Raw genomic sequence first — 22,205 nt, forward strand, 5'->3', positions numbered from 1 at the left:
GGTAGCACCAAATCTGTAGCACCAAATCAGGGACTGTTTTGTGGGCAATCTCTTAAGACTTTTTTGTTTTGTTTTGTTTTTGGGTCACACCCGGCGATGCACTGGGGTTACTCCTGGCTCATGCACTCAGGAATTACTCCTGGCAGTGCTCAGGGGACCATATGGGATGCTGGGATTCGAACTCGGGTCGGCCGTGTGCATGGCAAATGCCCTACCTGCTGTGCTATTGCTTATTGCTCCAGCCCCCTTTCTAAGACTTTTTAAGTTTGCTTGGCCGCTTATGTTGATGACTGCACCACCAACTCGGGCACTCCTTTGCGGCAAGCCTAAAGTTTCCCTCAACTAGCACAGTGAGTAGAGAGTTTACCTTGCACGCAGCTGACCCGGGTTCGATTCCTCTGTCCCTCTCGGAGAGCCTGGCAAGCTACCAAGAGTATCTCGCCCACAAGGCAGAACCTGGCCAGCTACCCGTGGCGTATTTGATATGCCAAAAACAGTAACAAGTCTCATAATGGAGACGTTACTGATGCCCGCTCGAGCAAATCGATGAGCAACGGGATGACAGTGACACTCTTATATGGTCCCTTTAGGGGACCAGGAGTAGCCCCTAAGTGCAGAGTCTGGTGTTCACAGCCTGAACACCACTGGATGTGGCCCTGAAACCTAAACCAAACCAACACCAAAATCCATGTACTCCTTAAGGCCCAAAGTCAGTTGTTCCTTGTAACCTGAGGAACAGCCACAATCTCCTCTTTTTTTTTGGGGGGGGGTCACACCCGGTGATGCACAGGGGTTACTCCTGGCTCTGCACTCAGGAATTACTCCTGGCAGTGCTCAGGGGACCATATGGGAAGCTGGGATTTGAACCTGGGTCGGTCGCGTGCAAGGCAAACGCCCTACCCGCTGTGCTATCACTCCAGCCCCCAAAATCTCCTCTTATACCTTCTTGGTTTCTAACAGCAGAGGTCCAAGGGCCCACACACTGGCTCCTCTGTTTAGGTTGACAGGTTGAAATCAAGGCGCTAGGGGACCAGAGAGGAGGACTGGAGCAACAGCCCAGCGGGTAGGGCGTTTGTCTTGCACATGGCCAACTCGGGTTCAATTCCTCTGTCCCTCTCGGAGAGCCTGGCAAGCTACCGAGTGTATCCTGCCCGCACGGCAGAGCTGGCAAGCTACCCGTGGCATATTCGATATGCCAAAAACAGTAACAGGGGCCAGAGCAATAGCACAGCGGGTAGGGTGTTTGCCTTGCACGCGGCCGACCCGGGTTCGATCCCCGGCATCCCATATGGTCCCCCAGCACCGCCAGGAGTAATTCCTGAGTGCAAAGCCAGTAGTAACCCCTGAGCATCGCTGGGTGTGACCCAAAAAGAAAAAAAAAAACAGTAACAAGTCTCACAACGGAGACGTTACTGGTGCCTGCTTAAGCAAATTGATGAACAATGGGATGACAGTATTACAGTGCTACAGGGGACCTGAGAGATTGTACAGAGCTCAGCTCTGGCCTTGCAGGCAGCCAAACAAGGTTCCATCTCTGGCAACACCAGGAGTCATGCCCAAGCAGGGCCAGAACTCTCTGAACCCTACCTGGTGTGGCCAAAAAAAAAAAAAGAAAAGAAAACAAACAAAAAAAAAAAGGTGGAGACTTGGGCTATGGAATCTGATATCATTGGCAGAACTTAATTTTTTTTTTTTTTTTGGCTTTTTGGGTCACACCTGGCGATGCACAGGGGTTACTCCTGGCTCTGCACTCAGGAATTACCCCTGGCTGTGCTCAGGGGACCATATGGGATGCTGGGATTTGAACCCGGGTCGGCCACGTGCAAGGCAAACGCCCTACCCGCTGTGCTATCTCTCCAGCCCCAGCAGAACTTAATTCTTGGCAGGTTTAGAACTTGACATTTGCTGGGCTCAGCCATGGTATAGCAGGTAGGGAGCTTGCCTTACCTACAGGTGATCTTGGTTGGAGCTTCTGCACCCCATATGGTCCTCCAAGCACCACCAGGAGTAGTTCCATACTGCAGAGCAGGAGTAAGCCCTGCACACAGCTGGGTGTGCCCCCTCCCCCCAAAAGAACAAAAATAAAAACCTCCATATCACCATTCTTGATTTGAAGGGTTGCTCTCAGGACCTAGAGGCTGTCCTTGAGTTGAAGACCCCTGCCCTCACCCCCACCCCCACAAATCCCATGTCCCTTCTTGCAACTTGACAATTGCATTTTTGTTTTGGGGGTCACACTCGACAATGCTCAAGTCTTACTATTCCAAGGTTACTCCAGGCTCTGCAATGCTCAGGACTTACTCCTGGCTGTGCTTAGGGGACCATATGGGATGCTAGGGATCAAATCTAGGTTGGAAAAATAATTTGTGTTGGCCACATTCAAGATAAGTGCCCTCCCTGCTGTCCTTTCTCTTAGGTACATAGCTACTTTGCTTTTGTTTGTTTGATTTTTGCTATTATTGTGTCACACCCAACAATGCTCACGGGTTGCTCTTGGCTCTATACTCTGTATTACTCGTGGTGGTGCTTGGAGGACCATATGTGATGCCATGGATTGAACCCAAGTTGGCCTTGTGCAAGGCAAACACCCTACCCGCTGGACTATTGCCCTGGATCTACAGTTGCTTTCTTTATTTTTTCTTTATTTTAATTTTAATTTTTTTTGCTTTTTTGGGTCACACCCGGCGATGCACAGGAGTTATTCCTGGCTCATGCAGTCAAGAATTACTCCTGGTGGTGCTCGGGGGACCATATGGGATATTGGGAATCGAACCTGTGTCGGCCGTGTGTAAGGCAAATGCCCTACCCGCTGTGCTATCGCTCCAGGCCCTACAGTTGCTTTCTTGAATGTCAGAATAGCTTTCAAGGCAGACTCAAGACAAAATCATGCAATATCTCAACATGGGACACAGACCCTTGTGTCTTTGCCATGGAACAAATAGCGAAATATCTATCCATTAATGTCTGTGTCTTTGCAAAATTCATCTTCCTTGGAGTGGCAGAAGATTTCAAGTAGTACTCAGGTGACCAGGGGTGAGGGGCCTTCCTGGTGATTGTTGGCTTATTGGATCTCAATGGAAAGCCTGAGAATGCTGCTTGGGCCTGTGGTGCCAAGGATTACCTGGGCCATCCTGGCAATGTTTGGGCTGAAGATGAGCTCCAGGACCACGTCTGGCAATGCTTAAAGCATCATATTATACCAGAGATTGAGCCTGAAAAGAGGTTGACTGTATACAAAGCATGAACCCTAACCACTGTACTATCTTCTCTGGCCCCTGCATCTTCTTCCTTCCTTCCTTCCTTCCTTCCTTCCTTCCTTCCTTCCTTCCTTCCTTCCTTCCTTCCTTCCTTCCTTCCTTCCTTCCTTCCTTTCTTTCTTTCTTTCTTTCTTTCTTTCTTTCTTTCTTTCTTTCTTTCTTTCTTTCTTTCTTTCTTCCTTGAGGAGGAGGGCACACCCAGCGGTGCTCAGAAATCAGTCCTACCTTTGTGACTAGGGATCACTCCTGATGGTACTTGGGGACCTTTTGTGGTGCCAGGGATCCAATATGATTTAGGTACATGTAAAGTGTCCTACCTACCTATGTGAGCTTGATCCTTTTGGGAAAGGAGGGTTTGGGCTGTACTTGGCAGTGCTCAGGGCTTACTCCTGGCTCTGTGTTCAGGGATCATTCCTGGCAGGGCTCAGGAGCCATATGTGGTACCTTGGATGGAGCTGTATTGGGTGCATGCATGGCACTCTGGCTGAAGCATAAGCTCCATATTCAGTCTGTTGAGGTTTGATATCTGTCCCTACAATGTTCCTGGGCACTGCTGGGTATGGCTTCCAATAAAACATAATAAAAAGACTGTACCGTGATCATGAATGCACTCTTCTGTGATGTCTAGTTATCGGTCAGAAATCTTTATCACTTGGTTCCTCATACTAAATTTTCCATCCCTTTTATTTGCCCTCACCCACCCATGGAACATCTTAGTCTTTGGTTCCTGGTCTCTACTTGGTGAGAAACTTAAGCTTAAGCAGAAGCCTTTTAGGCATCTTTCCCAACCTCCAGGATCAGGCTCCCCTTGCCCCCAGGGTTAATGCATCATGCTACACATGACTAGAGAATGTCAACATGTGGGCTAGCTGGTGTGAGAGAAGAGAAAAAGGAAGAACTGGGCCTGGGAAATAAGGGGAAGAAAGAATGGGGTAGGATACAAACAGGACGAAAACTTAGAAAGGGATTCTGGAGAGGTAATACAGGAGTATGGTGTTTGCCTTGTACATGGCTGATCAGGGTTGGATCCGTGGCATCCCACATGGTTCCCTGAGCATGGCCAGGAGTGATTCCTGAGTGCAAAGTCAAGCATAAGCCCTGAGTATTGCTGGATGTGACCCAAAAAACAAGAGAGAAAAAAAATTAGAAAGGGGCCAGAGACACAATGCAGTGGGTAAGTGGTTGCCTTGCATGCATTAGACCCTTGATTGATCCATGGCACTGCATATGATCTCCTAAGCGCCACAAGAAGTGACCCCTGAACACAGAGGCAGGGCTAATTCTTGAGCATCATGGATGTAGCCCATAAACCAAAAGAAAAAATATATATGAGTAAAAAATAAGAAAAATAAAAATTAGGGAAGTGTAAAGCAAGAGAGTTGAGAGAAAAGAACACATATACAGGAGTTAAGGCACTTATCTTTCATGCAGCCTCAGGTTTAATTTCCTGCACTACATGTAGTTGCCCACGCACTGCCAGGGCTCACCTCTGAGCAAAGAGCCAGGAAGAGCCTCTGCTTAACCCCAGAATTGACCCCCAAATAAAAACATAAAAAGATGTAGGAGAGAGTCCTAGGGTTAGGTTGCTTAATACTGTGTACAGAATGATCCCAAGAGAAAAAATTCATGTTGTTTATAGATCAGCCCTTTTCAGGACCAGGCTGCAATGACTTGTCTCGGCTCCTTTGGGGCACCTGACCAGCTGCCAGAGGATTCTCTTCTGGTATGCTTGGTTCCGACTATTGCCCTATCTGTTCTTTCAGTTGTCTGTCAGTCAGGAACTTTGGTTCTGCTCCAGGTGGACCTTTCAATGGACTTCTGTGCTTTGTTTGTTCTGATTTTAGTGTTTGGGCTACACCCAGCTATGCTCAGGACTTACTCCTGGCTCTGGGCTCAGGAGCCCACATGCAGTGCAATGGGTGGAACTCAAGTGTGCTGCATGCAAGGCAACTGCCTTACTCTGTTGTCTTTCTGGCCCCATCATGGGCATTTCGGAACTGAAAGCACTGTGATAGCACTGTGATAGCACTGTCCTCCCGTTGTTCATCCATTTGCTCGAGCGGGCGCCAGTAACATCTCCATTATGAGACTTGTTTTTACTGTTTTTGGCATATCGAATGCGCCATGGGTACCTTGCCAGGCTCTGCCGTGTGGGCAGGATATTCTCAGTAGCTTGCTGGGCTCTCCGAGAGGGACGGAGGAATCGAACCCGGGTCGGCCGCACGCAAGGCAAATACCCTATCCACTGTGCTATCACTCCAGCCCCTCTCCAAACCTAATTATTAAAGTTTTAAAATTTTAAGAAAGCAAGTGTCCTAAATTATAGGAAGTAAAAGTTGCGCATCTGCGTTTTCATTTACTTATTTATTTCTGTTTCTGGGCCACACTAGGCAATGCCTGGGGAGTTAAGGCAAGCACCTAAACTCCTGTACTGTCTCTCTAGTCCCTTTAAAAATATTACTGCGGGGTTGGAGCAATAGCACAGCGGGTAGGGTGTTTGCCTTGCACGTGACCAACCCGGGTTCGAATCCCAGCATCTCATATGGTCCCCTGAGCACCGCCAGGAGTAATTCCTGAGTGCAGGGCCAGGAGTAACCCCTGTGCATTGCCAGGTATGACCCAAAAAGCAAAAAAAAAAAAAATACTGAAATATTCACACATCATACGATTCAGGCATTTAAAGTGTATAGTTCTATGGGCCAGAATAATAGTGTAGCAGGTAAGGTGTATGCCTTGAATACTGCGATCCCAGGTTCTATCCTGGTATCACATATGGTCCCCAAATCCTGTCATGAGTGCAGAGCCAGGAGTTAGCCCACAGCACACCTCTGGCTGTGCCCCTCCAACCAACCATTTAAACAAAATGTACAGTTCTGGGGCCCGAGTCATGGCTAAGAGGACTGGGATGCATGATTTGTTCTGGGTGACCCAGATTTGATCGTTGGCTCCACGTCAGCCCTGGAGCACTGTTAGGAGTAACTTCTTGATTTTTTTTCTTTTTTTAGTCACACCCGATGATGCTCAGGGGTTACTCTTGGTTCTGCACTCAGAAATTACTCCCGGCGATGCTCGGAGGACCATATGGGATGCTGGGAATTGTCAAACCCGGGTCAGTTGTGTGCAAGGCAAACGCCCTACCAGCTGTGCTATTGCTCCAGCCCCACTTTTTTATTTTTATTAAAATTATTTTCGTCCATTCCTACTGGGCTATGCTCAGAATCACTCCTGGCGAGCTCAGGGGACCATATATGATGCTGGGGATCGAATGCGCGCGGGTCGGCGGCATGCACCGCAAGCGCCCTACGCTGTACTATGTCCCCTGAACCTCCCCGGCCACTCTGCTGTCCTATATTGCGCTTTTAATTTACTTTTAGTTTATTTTCATTTGGGACTTCCTCTTCCATAGAATGGACACTCCTTGGGGGCACTACTTGACTCAGTTGATTGGCCACTTCATGTCACAAGACGCCCCCCTCGACCCGCACTGAGCTCAGCGTCTACGAACACCGAGGTATTAAAGGCGACCGCTGAGGCCACCACGTGGGCTTCCCTGTGGGGCTCGAAGCGCCTCCATGTTTGGCTCAGGATTGGCTGGAGCCGCCGTCACGTGACCCGGCACGAGCCGGCGGCCTAGGAGACCCACGAGATCCTCGTGGTTCTCGGCGCCGCCGGCCGGCTTTGCCGCCGCGGAGGAGACACTGCGCAGGCGCTGTCCGTGGCGCAGGCGCAGACGACGGTGGGGCGCGCGGGCGGCGGCGGTTGGAGGCCCGGCGGTTTGCGTGAGCGGGACGGAGCAGAGGCCGAGCGAGCCGGCGCCATGGTGGAGAAGGAAGAGACGGGCGGCGGAATCAGCGAGGAAGAGGCGGCGCAGTATGACCGGCAGATCCGCCTCTGGGGCTTGGAGGCCCAGAAACGGTCAGGGCCGGCGCGGCTGGGTGGCCGCCGAGGGGCTCGGTTGGGGGGCGTCTGGCTTGAGGCGGCCCGCGGGACGCCGGAGGGTCCCAGGGGAAGACGGGCGGCGGGAATGAGGCCCCGCTCCGCGGTGGGGGGGCTCCTCAGAGGCGCGGAGGTGTGGCTTTGGGGGTGTTCGTGGAAGCCGCGGGGGAGCGGGGTTGCGCTGAGGCAGTGGAAGCCGGTGGGCGTGGGGTCGGGGTTCTGGGGGGCCGGGACTGGTATCGGAGGGTCGGAGGAGCGATGCGGACGGGCCTCGGTCGGGTGCGGGCTTGGGGCGCGGGGAGGACGGGGAATGGCCGGTAGGGACGAAAGGGGGCGAGGCTCATTCATTCTTCACGGGAAGCCATTCGCCGCTGGGGAGGCGGGTCACCCCGAGGAGCCGCAGGCTGCGCGCTCAGGACTCCTGAGGTGCGGGGCGGCTGGGCCACACGGACTGTACGGGGGTGGGGGGGGTCGTGTCAAGTCTCAGGGGTATGGAGAGCCTGGAGGTGCGGGGCGGCGGCGAATGTCCGGTCTGGGGGAGGGGGTGGTAGAGGGGGGCGACTCAAGGGGGGCGGCGCTTGCGGAAGCATCCGGGGAGCGGAGGTGTGATGTGATTGGGCTTTATTTACTTTTAATTTTTTTTGGTTTTGTTTTGGGGCCACCCAGCAGTGCTTGGGGATTACTCCTTGCTCCCATGCTCAGGGGACCATATTGGGTGCCGGGGAGGGAACCCATCCGGAGCGTCTGCATGGCTGGCGCCTTAACGCTGTACTATGACTCCGGCCCCCTCCTGTGAAATCTCCATTTATTTTTCTTCTGGCTTTTTGGACCATATCCGGTGATGCTCCGGAGTTACTTCTGCCTCTGAACACAGGGATCACTCCTGACGGTGCTCTGGGGACCATATGGGATTCCGAGGATCCAACCCAGGTCGGCTCTGTGCAAGGCAAATGCCTTACACGCTCTAGTGTCGCTCTGGCCCCACTTATGCCATCTCTTAAGTCCCTAAGTTTTCTTTTTTTTTTTTTCTCAATTTGCTCCACACCTGGCAGTGCTCAAGGACAGTTCCCTGCACTGCTTGGGTCCCCTGTGCAGTGCTGGGGGATTGAGCTCTGCTCAACAGGGTGCAAGGGCAAGGGCCTTAACCCCTTTGCTGCTATCTCTTGCTTCAGCAGTTTTTGAAATGCTTGTAATGTATATAACTATGATTAACGTCACGTCATTTTTTTGTCATCTCCCACTAAAGACTATACAAATATTCATTAGTAGCTGTTCCCATCTACCTTACCTCAGGTCATACATGATGTTTCTAATTTCTCAGCTTTTACTAATTTCATTATTTTAGGTTTTGAGGGTCACACATAGAGGTGCTCAGAGTCCATTCCTGGCTCTCCACTCAGGGATCACTCCTGGGTTGTGCTGAGGGAACCATATGTGTTGTCCACAGTTGAACCTGGGTTGGCAACATGAAATGCAAGTGCTTTATCCCCTGTACTTGCTCTCCAACCTCTGATTGTGTCTTTAAAGGTGCACTCTTTAGAGTGGGTTGGGTGCTTGTCTTGCACGCAGCCATCCTAGGTTCTGTCTCTGGCAATCCATATGGTCCCTTGGAGCACCACTAGGAATGATTCCTTAGTGCAGAGCCAAGAGTAACCTCTGAGCATTGCTGCGTGAGACCCAAAACAAACAAAAGGTTCACTTAAAAAAAATTTTTTTAGGGGCTGGAGTGATAGCACAGCTGGTAGCGCCTTTGCCTTGCAGGAGGCTGACCCGAGTTTGGTCCCCCGTGCATTGCCAGGAGTAATTTCCTGAGTGCAGAGCCAGGAGTAACCCCTGTGCATTGCTGGGTGTGACCCAAAAAGGGAAAAAAAAATTTAAAGGTTCCCTCTGGAGAACAAGGTGATGCAGGCAGAGGTGGCAAATAAGGCCCTAGGTAGGAGACTCCCATAAGAATCTGTTGGGGGGGGCTGGAGAGATAGCACAGCGGGTAGGGCGTTTGCCTTGCACGCAGCCGACCCGGGTTCAAATCCCAGCATCCCATATGGTCCCCTGAGCACGGCCAGGGGTGATTCCTGAGTGCAGAGCCAGGAGTAACCACTGTGCATCGCCGGGTGTGACCCAAAAAGCAAAAAAAAAAAAAAAAAAAAAAAAAGAATCTGTTGGGGCTGGAGTGATAGCACAGCGGGTAGGGCATTTGCCTTGCATACGGCTGACCGGGGTTCAATTCCCAGCATCCCATATGGGATGAGCACCGCCTGGGGTGGTTCCTGAGTGCACAGCCAGAGGTAACTTACCCCTGTGCATCACTGGGTGTGACCTAAAAAGCAAAAAAAAAAGTTTGTGTTTGTACTCTCCCCTGAAAAAAGGAAAAAAGAGTGTTTGCAGTGGCGGGCGCAGTAGTACAGCAGTAGGGCATTTGCCTTGCATGAGGCTGACCCAGGTTTGATCCCTGGCATCCGATATGGTCCACTGAGCACTATCAGGAATAATTTCTGAGCAATGCCCAAAACAAAAAGAAAAAAAAGTCTGGAACATAAATAGGGGTGACATGAATCTAGAGAAGGGGTCAAATATGTCATCCAGCTGTCTTCTGAAGGCTGTGGGAGGGGGGAACCGTGAGAGGTAGAATGTGGAAGAATGCAAAGATGGCTCCAGGGTTTTGGCCTCAGTAACTGGATAATGGCATGGCCATTGACCAAGATGGGGGGAAGTGCAGAGTAAGGGAGTTGACTCTTCACCCACTGAACTGTGGAAGTCCATTGTTCGCCCTCCAATGGAAGTGTTTCTTGTACTCTCCAATACAGACTCCAGGGTGAGGAGGGTGCTGGGCTTTGGGGCTTATGGCATTCTGGCTGTGGCTTGGCCCCTGACTCTGATAATGGATCATGGTTCTCAGAACTGGAGGAAATAACCATAATAGGAAAGGGCCTTCAGCACAGCCTAGGTGGGTTGAAAAATGAGGTGGCACTAGGAAAATAGCTCAAAGGGTTGGCCTGCATGTCTGGCATGAATTTGAGTCTTTTTTAAAAATTTTTATTGAATTACCATGTGGAAAGTTACAACGTTCTCAGGTTTATGTCTCAGTTATACAATATTCAAACACCCATCCATTCACCAGTGCCCATATTCCACCACCAAAAACCCTAGTATACCCCCGCCCCCGCCCCCCACCCCCAACTGTATAACTGATGAATTTCACTTCATTTTCTCTTTACCTTGATTACGTTCCATATTTCAACACAAAACTCACTATTTTTTTTTTTTTGCTTTTTGGGTCACACCCAGCGATGCTCAGGAATTACTCCTGGCGGTGCTTGGGGGACCATATGGGATGCCGGGGATCGAACCCGGGTCGGCCGCGTGCAAGGCAAACGCCCTACCCGCTGTGCTATCGCTCCGGCCCCCAAAACTCACTATTGTTGGAGTTTTCCCCCAAGAAAGACAGCCCTACTACCAAGGAAGCATTTGATAATTAGTTTTCCATTAAAAGATTGTATGTTTCCAGTTTTTAGAAACTGAAAAAACAGTTCGGAGTTGTCCCAGTCCCACATCCCAGAGCCGTGTTAGTTGCTGCTCAGTGTTGCCAGGGTTCCATCTGGAGAAGGTGTGGTGGCTGCACCTCCTCCGTCTGGATCCCCGGTGTTGCTGGCCCGGTCTCCGGTCCGGAGCAATGAATTTGAGTCTTGAGGTTGGATTCCTGGTACCTCATGGTCCCTTGCACATTGCTGGTGCCCCTAAACATGTAGCCCTGAGCAGTGATCCCTCAGACCCGCGCAGGCAGGCCTAGTATCACTACACTGGAAGTGGCTCCTCTGCTCCCCCTGGGAAGAGATTGAACAGAAAACTTGGCTCTCTCCTGTAGTCTTTTAAGTTTGAAGTTTTTATTTTTAGGACCACACCTAGCTGTGCTTAGGGCTTACTCCTGGCTCTACGCTCAGGGATCACTCTTGGCAGGCTTTGGGGACCTGATGGGATACCGGGGATCAAATCAGTTGCCGGCTGTGTGCAAGGCAAACCTGTTGCTTTATTTAAAAAAATTTTTAAATTGTTGGCGGCTGGAGCAATAGCACAGCGGGTAAGGTGTTTGCCTTGCACATGGCCGACCCAGGTTCGATTCCCAGCATTCCATATGGTCCCCTGAGCACTGCCATGGGTAATTCCTGAGTGTAGAACCAGGAGTGACCCCTGTGCGTTGCGGGTGTGACCCAAAAAGCAAAATAAAAAACAAACCAAAAACAATTTTAAAAATGTCTTTTTTTTGGTTTTTTGGTCACACCCGGCAATGCACAGGGGTTACTCCTGCCTCAGCACTACCCACTGTGCTATCGCTCCAGCCCCTTGTCTTTGTTCCTTTGTTTTCCTGTTTCCACTCTGGAGAAGCCTAAGGTTTTTTTTTTTTTTTTTTTTTTTTGGTCACACCTGGTGATCACAGGGGTCAATTCCTGGCTCTGCGCTCAGAAAATACCCCTGGCGGTGCTCAGGGAACCATATGGGATGCTGGGAACCGAACCCAGGTCGGCCACATGCAAGGCAAACGTCCTACCCGCTGTGCTATCTCTCCAGCCCTGAAGCCCGAGTTTTTCTTTGAACACGTACATCTCTCTTACACTTGCCTCATATCTTTATAAATTAGATTAATAAAGTTTCTTCTTTCATCAAAATTAAATACATGAAGAACGTAAAATTTTAGAGAACACACTATGTTTAAGGCAATTTGAACTCCAGAGAGAATAAATCTACTTTATTTAAAGGAATAATAGGGGCTTTTTTCCTTTGAACAAATGAAAAGGTGAGGGAGCCCAGGAGAGGCCAGGATAGAGGGCCAGCCTTGCAGCTGTGCAGTGCACGTCCTGTCTCTGGTATCACCTCGTGTGCCCAAGTGCAGTCTCTGTGTGTCTCTTGGTGCCACAATAAAGATCTTAGTCTGGTGCACCTCAGCCCGGGGTGTGCAGTCACAGTAGCCAAAAGTGGTGAGCACCCCACCTCTGACTGTGTCCTCCTATCAAGCAGGGAAGGGAAGCAGAAAGCCGGGAGGAAAGTAGAAAGTGCGGCCATCCTTCTGTAGTTTTTGTTATAGAGCCACACCCAGAAGCTCAGGCTTCTGGCTCTATCTCAGGGATCATTCCTGGTGGTGCCCAGGGGACCATAACGGTGCTAGTGTTTGAACTCGGTGTGTGTGCAAGGCAGATGTCATCTCCAGCCCCGGGGACCCTATTCTCTGCAAATTACGGGCACCTGTTTTCAAGAAATTGGTGTTCTTCGAAGATGAATGGGTTGCTTCCCACCTCCCACTCCTGGGATGATGCTGTGAAATTGTGATAGGGAACTTACTCTTTTTTTTTGGGGGGGGGGTTTGGACCAAACCCGGTGATGTTCAGAATTTACTGTTTTTTGCTTTTTGGGTCACACCTGGCAGTGCACAGAGGTTATCTCCTGGCTTTGCTCTAAGGAATTACTCTTGGGGACCATATGGGATGCTGGGAATCGAACCTGGGTCAGCTGCGTGCAAGGCGGACGCCCTACCCGCTGTGCTATTCTCTAGTCCTCAGAATTTACTCTTGCTAGCTCTGCACTCGAAGTATTGCTGGTGGTAAAACCAAAGAGGATTGGGTCAGGGGGAAGGGAAGAAGGGAGAGATGTTATTTTCTAATTTTTTTGGAGGTGGGGGAGGAGGAGAGTATTCAATACCAGGGTTTGAATCTGAGCCATTTGAACCCAAAGTAGATAGCTATTGAGCTATCTCTCTGGTCCTGCTATTTATTTTTTGACTTTTGGGCTTCACCCGTTCTGTGTTTACTCTTGGCTCTGTGCTCAGGGATTGAACCCATGTCAGCCACTTGCAAGACGAGCCCTTATTCACTCTATCTCTCTAGACCCTGGTCTTTGTGATTTTGTTGTTATTATTACTTTGGCTTTGGAGCCATACCCAGGTATGCCTAGGGTTTACACCTGCTTCTGTGCTCAGCAGTCTTCTGGAAGGGGAACCAGTCTGCTGGGGATTGAACCTGGGTCTGGTACATACCAATTGAGTATCTACCCTGCTGTCCTTTGTCTGCAGCCCCCTTGGTGAGTATTAAGGTCAGCATTCTCATTTCCTGCCCTGCCCTTTGTTGTTACGATGATGTAGTGGTACCAGGAATCACACTCTTGCCTGGCTGAGGTGCTCATAGGAGTCACACCCTGGCTGTGGTGGCCAGAAATGCCTGGCAGTGCTGGGAAGCAGGACTGCAGAGCTGCAGGGGCCTGCTAAGCACATGTGAACCTGGACTTTTCTTTGGATCACATACCTTGTGTGCTACTATTGGCACAGTGCTCCCAGTAGTGCTCAGGACCGTGCAGTTCTGGGGATGCAATCCAGGCTCCTGCATACGAAACCTGTGCTCTAGCCCATTGAACCATCAAACTGTCTCCTTGGCTGCCGCATGGGGCATTTGAGCCACACTTCTCAGGCCGGTGCTCTGCGCCATTGTCTCATCTCTGTTTCCTGATTGTGTGTTATTCATCCTCTCCACAGTTCCCCCCTGTTCTAGTGAATGCAGTTGTTTCTAGAAAGACTCAGGTCTGTTAGTCCCTGTTGGGCAGTGGGAGGGAAACAGACCCAGATGTGGGTATGGGAGAGAGATCCTATTAGTCTTCTCTTTACTTTAGTCTTCTCTTTGTTTCCTGTTACCCTTATCTTACTCTTTGGTCTTTTCAGTGAAAGAAATCCAAAATCTGCTGGCAGAAAGAATAAGTGCTGGACCTGATTTATCAGCCAGTTTCCATTAAAGACATCTTTACTTGTAGTGTTCATAAATATTAGAATCATTTTTTAGAGGTCTCTGCATGTTTTCCCTGCTGCTGGTACTTGTTGGGAATGGACTTGTTTCAAAATTAGCAAATTCATCGGCCAGTAGGATGGGCAGAACGGGAATTGACTTGGAACTGTTCTTAGCTCTTAGCAAGTCTCTGAGAAGAATATATTATGGATGAAATATTAATGGGTTTTATTGCATAGTGCTACCTGCATGATCCTGATGGGCTTTCATGATATATGATGTCAATTCTCATTTTCTTATTTAAATCTGAAAGAGTCATGATTTAGAAACACTTCTGGTTCAAGGGATTTCAGAAGTTTCAGTGAACCAGAGCTGCTTCTGTCAGATTTTCGAGTGAAGTCTGCCACCTTGTGGGAACCCAGCCTCTAACCACTCCTTTTGTGTATGGGCCACACCTGGCGGTGCTCAGGACTTACTCCTGGTTCTGTACTCAGGAACAGACCTAGTGGAACTCCGGGGACCCTCTTGGGTGCTGGGGATCAAACCTGGATCAGAGAGGTGAAAGGCTTTACCTGTTGTACTCTCTTGGACCCCTTACATCTTTTTTCAATTTTAATTTTTGTGCTTTTTGTGTCACACCCAGCAGTGCTCAGGGGTTGCTACTAGCTGTGCATTCAGAAATTACTGCTGGTGGTGCTCGGGGGACCATATGGGATGCTGGGGGTCGGACCCGGGCCAGCTATGCGCAAGGCAAATACCCTATCTGCTGCACTATCACTCCAGCTCCTGTCTCTTAAATTTTTATTTTTTAAGTTGCTCTCACCAGGGTTTTAGTTGCAGTGTTCATCTGACTGTGGTACAGCTGGAAATCAATCCTGGGGTTAGAGACTATGAAGCTGCTAAATTCAAATAGAGCTGTCAGGAGTGACCCTGAACACAGCCAGGTGTGGCTCCCCCTCACCCCCGCCATCAAATAGAGTTATCAGGATTAGGCTTAGCACATGTGGCAGTGGCAGTGGCACTGATACTGAATTGGGACTTTATGTTTGAAAGTCAGGTGCTCTAAACCCCTGAGCGATTCTCCAGACCCCAGCAGGTTTTGAAGGGATGCAGGGGATCGCACTCCACCTTATCTGCTTCACCTTTGAGTCATCCCGGGATTGTTCGGTGCCTTTTTTTTTTCGGGCCACACATGGTAGTGCTCAGGGCTTACTTCTGGCTTTGTGCTCAGGAATCACTCCGTACACAAGACCACTACCTTCCCCGCTGAGCTGTCTGTGGCCCTGGATGGTTTGGGTCCTTGCCTATTTGGTGGATTTCCTCTGCTCTGCCGCTCATGGTGTGTTTCCCTTCCAGGCTGCGAGCCTCCCGGGTGCTGCTGGTGGGCTTGAAAGGACTTGGGGCTGAAATCGCCAAGAACCTCATCCTGGCTGGAGTGAAAGGGCTGACCCTGCTGGACCCTGAGCAGGTGAGACGATCATCATCCTGTCCCACCCTCCACAGCCTTGGGGGATTGGTGTGAAGCTGCAGCCTCTGAAGGCAGTACCCTGACGTCCTACGGGTCTGGAGTTCCACTTTCCTCTTGAGCTTGCCTTCTGGGAGAGGCATTCTACAGCTCCCTGGGAGGAGGCGTGGGAGGCCTGAGGAGGGTGCTTCCGGACATTGTGGGGTTTGCAGTGATGTGCAGCTTTTACCCACAGCAATTCTGCTTAGAAAGATCTGAGGTGATGGACCAGAGCGATGGTAGGACACTTGGCTTGTATGTGGCTGACCACCCTATATGGTCCCCTGAGCTCTGCCAGGAGTGATCTCTGAGTGTAGAGCCAGGAATCAGCCCTAAACACAGCTGGGTATGGCCCAAAAATTAAAAAACAAAACTGAGCTGAGTTTTAGGAAAATGAATAAACAATTTAAACAAATGGGCTCTTCTGATAGCAAAGTCAGAGTTCTGGAGTGATGAAATGGTTCTTCCTCTATATTCTCATGCTTCAGTGACATAACATTTTTTTTGGCTTTTTGGGTCACACCCGGCAATGCTCAGGGGTTATTCCTGGCTCTGCACTCAAGAATTACTCCTCGTGATGCTCAGGGAACCATATGGGATTCTGGGAGTCGAACCCGGATCAGCCATCAGCCACAAGCAAGGCAAATGCCCTACCCACTGTGCTATCGTTCCAGCCCCATGACATGTAACTTTTACAGAAAAGTTATTGTCTTTTCCCCTGGGTTTTGTTTGGATGGTATTTAACACTGATTTTCAAAGTTCATAATACAGTTATTCTAAGTCTTTGATACTCCAACACCTATCCCAACACCATTGTGACCTTTCCTCTGCTAACGTTCCAAGTTTCTCACTCCTCAACCTGCTATGGATAGTATTTTAAAACAAACTCCAGAAGTCATGGGTTGTCTTTGTGGTGTGGGGGAGATGGGATCCATGTCTCATGTGTGTGCTTTATCACTGAGCCACAGATGGCGGTGCCATGGGCTAAATCTGGCACTACAGCAGGCAAAGCATGGCTCCAGCCTTTTGAGTCATGCCCTTTGCCCCCCCATGTCATTTTGTGAGGTAAACTTCAAAGTTGTTTTTTTTTGCTTTTGGCTTTTGGGCCACACTTGGTGGTGTTCAGGATTTACTCCTGGCTCTGTGCTCAGGGATCGATCCTTGTGGTCTCGGGGGACCATATATGGTACTGGGGATTAAATACAGACTGGCTGCCTGTAAGGCAAGCACCCTAGCTTCTCCACTCTCTATCTGGCCCCAGTTAACTACTTCAAAGATTAGTTTGTCACATGCTATTATTTGTTCCAGGATTTTGTCTTATGCTAAGTGATTGGCACACAAGTGTGAGGCAAAGACTGAGGGGACTAAAGTTAGTGGGATTTTATTTCTTTTTTGGGTTACATCTGGCAATGTTTAGGAGTTACTCCTGATTCTGCATTAAGGAATTAACTCCAGGTGATGCTCGGGGGACCATATGGGATGCCGGGGATAGAACTTGGGTTGATTGTGTGCAAGGCAAACACCCTCCCCACTGGACTACGCTCCAGCTCAGTTAGTGAATTTTTTTTTCTTTTTGGGTCATACCCAGTGATGCACAGGGGTTGCTCCTGGCTCATGCAATCAGGAATGACTCCTGGCGGTGCTCAGGGGACCATATGGGATGCTGAGAATCAAACTCAGGTCGGCTGCGTACAAGGCAAACTCCCTACCCACTCTGCTATCGCTCCAGCCCCTACAGTTAGTGAATTTTTAAAGTTACATATTACAGGAGGGGGAAAAATTTGGAGCTATATTATTAGATTTTACTACTACATGAAAATGAGGTTTGATTTACTTAATATTATTGTACTTTCTTTTTCTTTTGGGGTCACACCTGGCGATGCACAGGTGTTACTCCTGGCTCTGCACTCGGGAATTAGTCCTGGTGGTGCTTAGGGGACCATATAGGATGCTGGGAATCAAACCCGGGTCGACTGCATGCAAGGCAAATACCCTACCTGCTGTGCTATCGCTCCAGTCCCTGTTGTACACTTTTTAAATTAAAATATGTTGTTAACGAGTCACCTGTAGTTGTAAATTAATTTTTGAGCTATACCCAGTTGTTGCTCCTCTAGGTGCTTTAGGGGTAGGGAGAGCAGGTGGTGCTAGGGATGGACATCTGCTTGTAAAACATGTGCACTGACCCTTTGAGTTCTCTGCTTGACCCCATAAATTGATTCATTTTTGTTGTTATTTTGGTTTTGGGTCATAACCAGCTGTGTTCAGGCCTTACGACTGGCTCTGCATTCAGGGATCACTCCTGGCAGTGCTCAGGGGACCATATGGTATGTTGGGGATTGAATCTCATTCAAGGCATGCACCTTGCCTGCACTGGCCCCTGTATTTGTTTGTGGATGGGTGGGGGTTGCTATATCATTGGTACTCAGGACTTCTTCTTGGCTGTGCACTCAGGAATCACTCATGGTGGTGCTGGAAATTGAACCTGGGTCCACCATGTGCAAGGCAAGTCCTCTGCTAGCTGTGCTGTTGCTCCAGCCCCCTTGACTTGATTTTAAAACTTGTAAGCAAAGAGAATTCTTGGCCAGGGAGACAGCTGGAGGGTTGAAGTACATGTTTTGCCCCAGTGTCACATAGTCCCCAGAACACCACATTGGATATAGGGTGACCTAAATACTTCAACATGAAAAAAGACTAGGTATTTCGGCAAAGGAGCTGCCAGGTTATTAAGAATCTGAGTGCTGTTGGCTTGGACATTTCCCAACCATAGTGCCCCCTAGAGGCAGGGGTACCCCATCCAGAAGAAGGTTCGTGATGAAGGGAGGTAAGAGCAGAGAGCCAGCAAGGGGTGGTTCCTAAACTGGGAGCCCCTTGGCAGGAAGAAAATGAACCCACACAGGGCAGGTGATTTCCTCATCTGGCTGGGAAATCTGAGATTGGGAGATGATTATGTGACTGAGGAGTGTGTGATGTGGTTCCTGTCACCACACCAGTACTGTGATGAAGGCCACTTTGTGGAGTGAGCAGGCTGATAATCATCCCTTCTTCTTTCTTAACATCGTTCCCTTGAGAAGCTGAACTTGGCTCTTGGTTCTGAATTCACTTTAGAAAGCACAGAAGTTTTTCAGGTGAGTCGAGAAGGAAGCTTGAGAACCCGCTCATCATGCTTCTCAATTTAGTCAGTCAGTATTGTCAGCCTGACTCCCATGTGGACATTTAATAATTTCTAATGACTCTGAGGGGATGACTCTGAAGTGGTGTTCCCCCACCCCACCATCCCCAGACACCCTATAAGAACTTGCCCTGGGTGACATTGTTGCATATTGCAAAGGCTTTGGAGGCTTTGGAGTTGTGCAGATCCCATCCCATCTTTTTAAACTGGACAAGGAGGGGGCTGGAGTGATAGCACAGTGGGTAGGGTGTTTGCCTTGCACGTGGCCAACCCGGATTCGAATCCCAGCATCCCATATGGTCCCCTGAGCACCGCCAGGAATAATTCCTGAGTGTAGAACCAGGAGTAACCCCTGTGCATCGCTGGGTGTGACCCAAAAAGCAAAAAAATAAAAAAATAAATTGGACAAGGAACTTTCCACTCAGAGACTCAGTTTTCTGATCTGTAAAACAAGGATGTTTGGGGCCAAAGCATTAGGACAGAGGGAAGGGCATTTGCATTACACACGGCTAGTTCAAGTTCGATCCCTGGTATCCCATATGGTAATTTGTTTATTCTTTTTTTTGGGATCACACTCAGCAATGTTCAGGGGTTACTCCTGGTTCTGCACTCAGATAGTACTTCTGGCAGTGCTGGGGGGACCAAAGGATGCCGGGGATTGAACCTAGGTCAGTCACATGCAAGGCAAATTCCCTGCTGCTGTTCTATTACTCCGGCCCCAGGAGTAATTTCTGAGCTCTTGCAGAGCCAGGAGTAAGCCCTGAGCTCGCTGTGTGACCCAAAAAGCTAAAAAGCAAAAGCCAGGGGGCTGGAGCGATAGCACAGCAGGTAGGGCGTTTGCCTTGCACGAGGCCGACCCGGGTTCTAATCCCAGCATCCCATATGGTCCCCTGAGCACCGCCAGGAGTGATTCCTGAGTGAAGAGCCAGGAGTAACCCCTGTGCGTCGCCAGGTGTGACCCAAAAAAACAAACAAACAAAAAAAAAGCAAAAGCCAAAAACCAAGGGTGTGTCAGCTCTTTTCTGTGTTTTTGGAGTTGGGAGTGGGCATGGACCGTACCTGGCAATGCTTGCTCCTGGCTTTGTGCTCAGGAATCACTCCTGGCTGTGCTTGTGGTCTTTTTTTTTTTTTTTTTTTTCCGCTTTTTGGGTTACATCCGGTGATGCACAAGGGTTACTACTGGCTCTGCACTCAGAAATTACCCTGGTGGTGCTCAGGAGACCATATGGGATGCTGTGAATCGAACCTGGGTCGGCTGCGTTCAAGGCAAATGCCCTACCCACTGTGCTATAGCTCCAGCCCCTGCTTGTGGTCTTGGGCAGCCGTTTGCAGTGCTGGGGATTGAATCAGAGTTGGCTAACACAGGGGATGCAAGTGCTTTAACACTCGTATGATATCTCTGGCTCCAACACTATTTTATTTCGCTCCCTTTAGCTCCTATTTGCTCCCGTAAAGTATGCTGTTTCCTCCTGTTTCACCCCAGAAATGAGAGCAGCTATCTACCTGGGCCAGGTTGTAGTAGGGAGAAATGAAAGGCTTCCTGGAGTTTTGAACCAAGCTGAATCTTGCTAAGTAGAGGTTTATCTAGTTAAGGGGATGTGTTCCAGTGGGGACATTATAGTGGTGGTCCAGAACAGCACCGTAAAAATGGGGGCTGGAGATACTACTGCAGGTAGAGTGCTTGCCTTGCATGTGGCTGACTCAGTTTCAATCCCCAGCATTCCATCAGGTCCCCTGAACACAGAGACAGGTGGAAGCCCTGAGTAATGCTGGGTATGGTGCAAAAAATAAAACAAGCCCCCAAAACACTCATTGTGACTGTTTCACTTAGTTTTTAATTTCTGGGGGCCACACCTGGCAGTGCTCAGATTTGTTCTTGGCTCTTTGCTCAGGGATTGTTTGTGGTGGGACTTGGGGGACTCTTGGGGATGCTGGGGATTGAGCCAGGGTCGGCCATCTGTGAGATATGCACCCTACCTGCTGTACTTTGTCTCCAGCCCCCAGTTTGGTGTTTTTAGATAGTGAAGCCCACAGGAGTTGGGGTGGCAATATTAAAGTTAAGGTCTGGGTCATGAATGAACTTGCTAGAATGCCCCGTTATGAGCTGTACCTCATCCTACAGGTGCTGAAGATTCAGGGACGTGTCAGTGGGGGAGGGGAGCTTGGTTAGTTTGGTGTTATCTGTAAATCACTTTTTTTTTTTAATTGCTTTTTGGGTCACACCCGGCGATGCACATTCCTGGCTCATGCACTCAGGAATCACCCCTGACGGTGCTCGGGGGACCATATGGGATGCTGGGATTTGAACCCGGGTCAGCCGCATGCAATGCCAACGCCCTACCCACTGTACCCACTGTGCTATCACTCCAGCCCCGGTGTTATCTGTAAATCACTGATAAACTATGGGTGGCAGGACTTGCTCACAGAAGGGCTCAAGACATAGTACAGGGATTCAGGTGCTTACCCTTCATGCTGCCGACCTGGTTTCATCCCTGACATCATGTGTAGTTTTTCCGAGCACCATGGAGTGTCATTGACATCCCATCCCCAGCCCCCTGCTCCCCCAAAATAAAGATACCACAGGAAAGTAACCACTTGGAAGGTGTTGGTAATTTCAAGGCATGGTAGAAAGTACCTGAGTAATATAATGAATTGTACTGGTGACATAACCAAAAGCTTGGGGGTGAGGAAAGCATAAATGCTCACATTGGTGGATTGTATGTGTGGTAGAAGGGAAGGACGTAACTGCAGTAGCTAGTGGTGGCTCAACAGACTTGCCTGGACTCTAAAGTGTATTTCTGGGCCCGAGACAGTACAAGTGGGTAAGATGCATACATTGTATGTGGTAGTCCCGGGTTTCTTCCCTGGTACCTCACATGCTCCTCTAAGCCCTTTAGGGGGTTCACTGAACACAACGTGAGTAAGCTCTGAGCACCACTGGGTATGGCCCCAAAACCTAAATAAATTGGGGCTGAAGAGATAGTACAGCAGGGAGGATGTCTGCCTTGCATTCAAATTGGGTTCAATCCCTGGTATCCCGTATGGTCTCCTGAGCACTGCCAGAAGTAATTCCTGAGTGCAGAGCCAGGAATAATCCCTGAGCATCTCCAGGTGTGCCACCATCCCAAAAAAAACAAAACCAAAACGCCAACCCAAAACCTAAATAAGAAAAATTAGGGGGCCTGGAGCTAATTTAATACCCACTATCCACTATTAATTTAATAGTGGGTAGGGTATTATCTTGCATGTGGCTGACCTGGGTTCAACCCCTAACACCCCATATGATTCTTCAAATCTACCAAGATTGTTTCCAGAGCCTAGAATAAGCCTTCAGCACTGCTGGGTGTGTCCCCAAAACAAAACAAGCAAAAAGAAAAAAAAAAAAGAGATGAGCTTGTAGGATCTTCTTCTGGGCTCACAACTGAGAGGTATAGGGATTATGCTTTCTATTTATTTTTTCTTTGTGTGCTTGTTATTTTTTGGGGAGGGTGGAGCACATCTGACAGAGCTCAGAGCTTATTCCTTTCCCTATACTCAGGAATCATTCTTGGTGGTCCTTGGGGGACCATATGGGGTGCTAG

General features: G+C 49.3%; 1 protein-coding gene across 1 annotated transcript in view; it reads left to right on the plus strand.

Moving 5' to 3' along the window:
* Positions 1 to 6,975: 6,975 nt before the first annotated feature.
* The window catches only part of SAE1 (SUMO1 activating enzyme subunit 1), a 64,649-nt gene continuing 49,419 nt past the window's right edge, over positions 6,976 to 22,205 (plus strand). The window contains exons 1-2 of the mRNA XM_004607707.2: positions 6,976 to 7,172; positions 15,308 to 15,419. Of these exons, the coding sequence (XP_004607764.1) occupies positions 7,075 to 7,172; positions 15,308 to 15,419 (210 nt within the window). The 5' untranslated portion in view covers positions 6,976 to 7,074. The remainder of the gene's footprint in view (positions 7,173 to 15,307; positions 15,420 to 22,205) is intronic.

The sequence above is a fragment of the Sorex araneus genome, chromosome 8, assembly GCF_027595985.1.
Source record: "Sorex araneus isolate mSorAra2 chromosome 8, mSorAra2.pri, whole genome shotgun sequence".
NCBI classification, from domain to species: domain Eukaryota; kingdom Metazoa; phylum Chordata; class Mammalia; order Eulipotyphla; family Soricidae; genus Sorex; species Sorex araneus.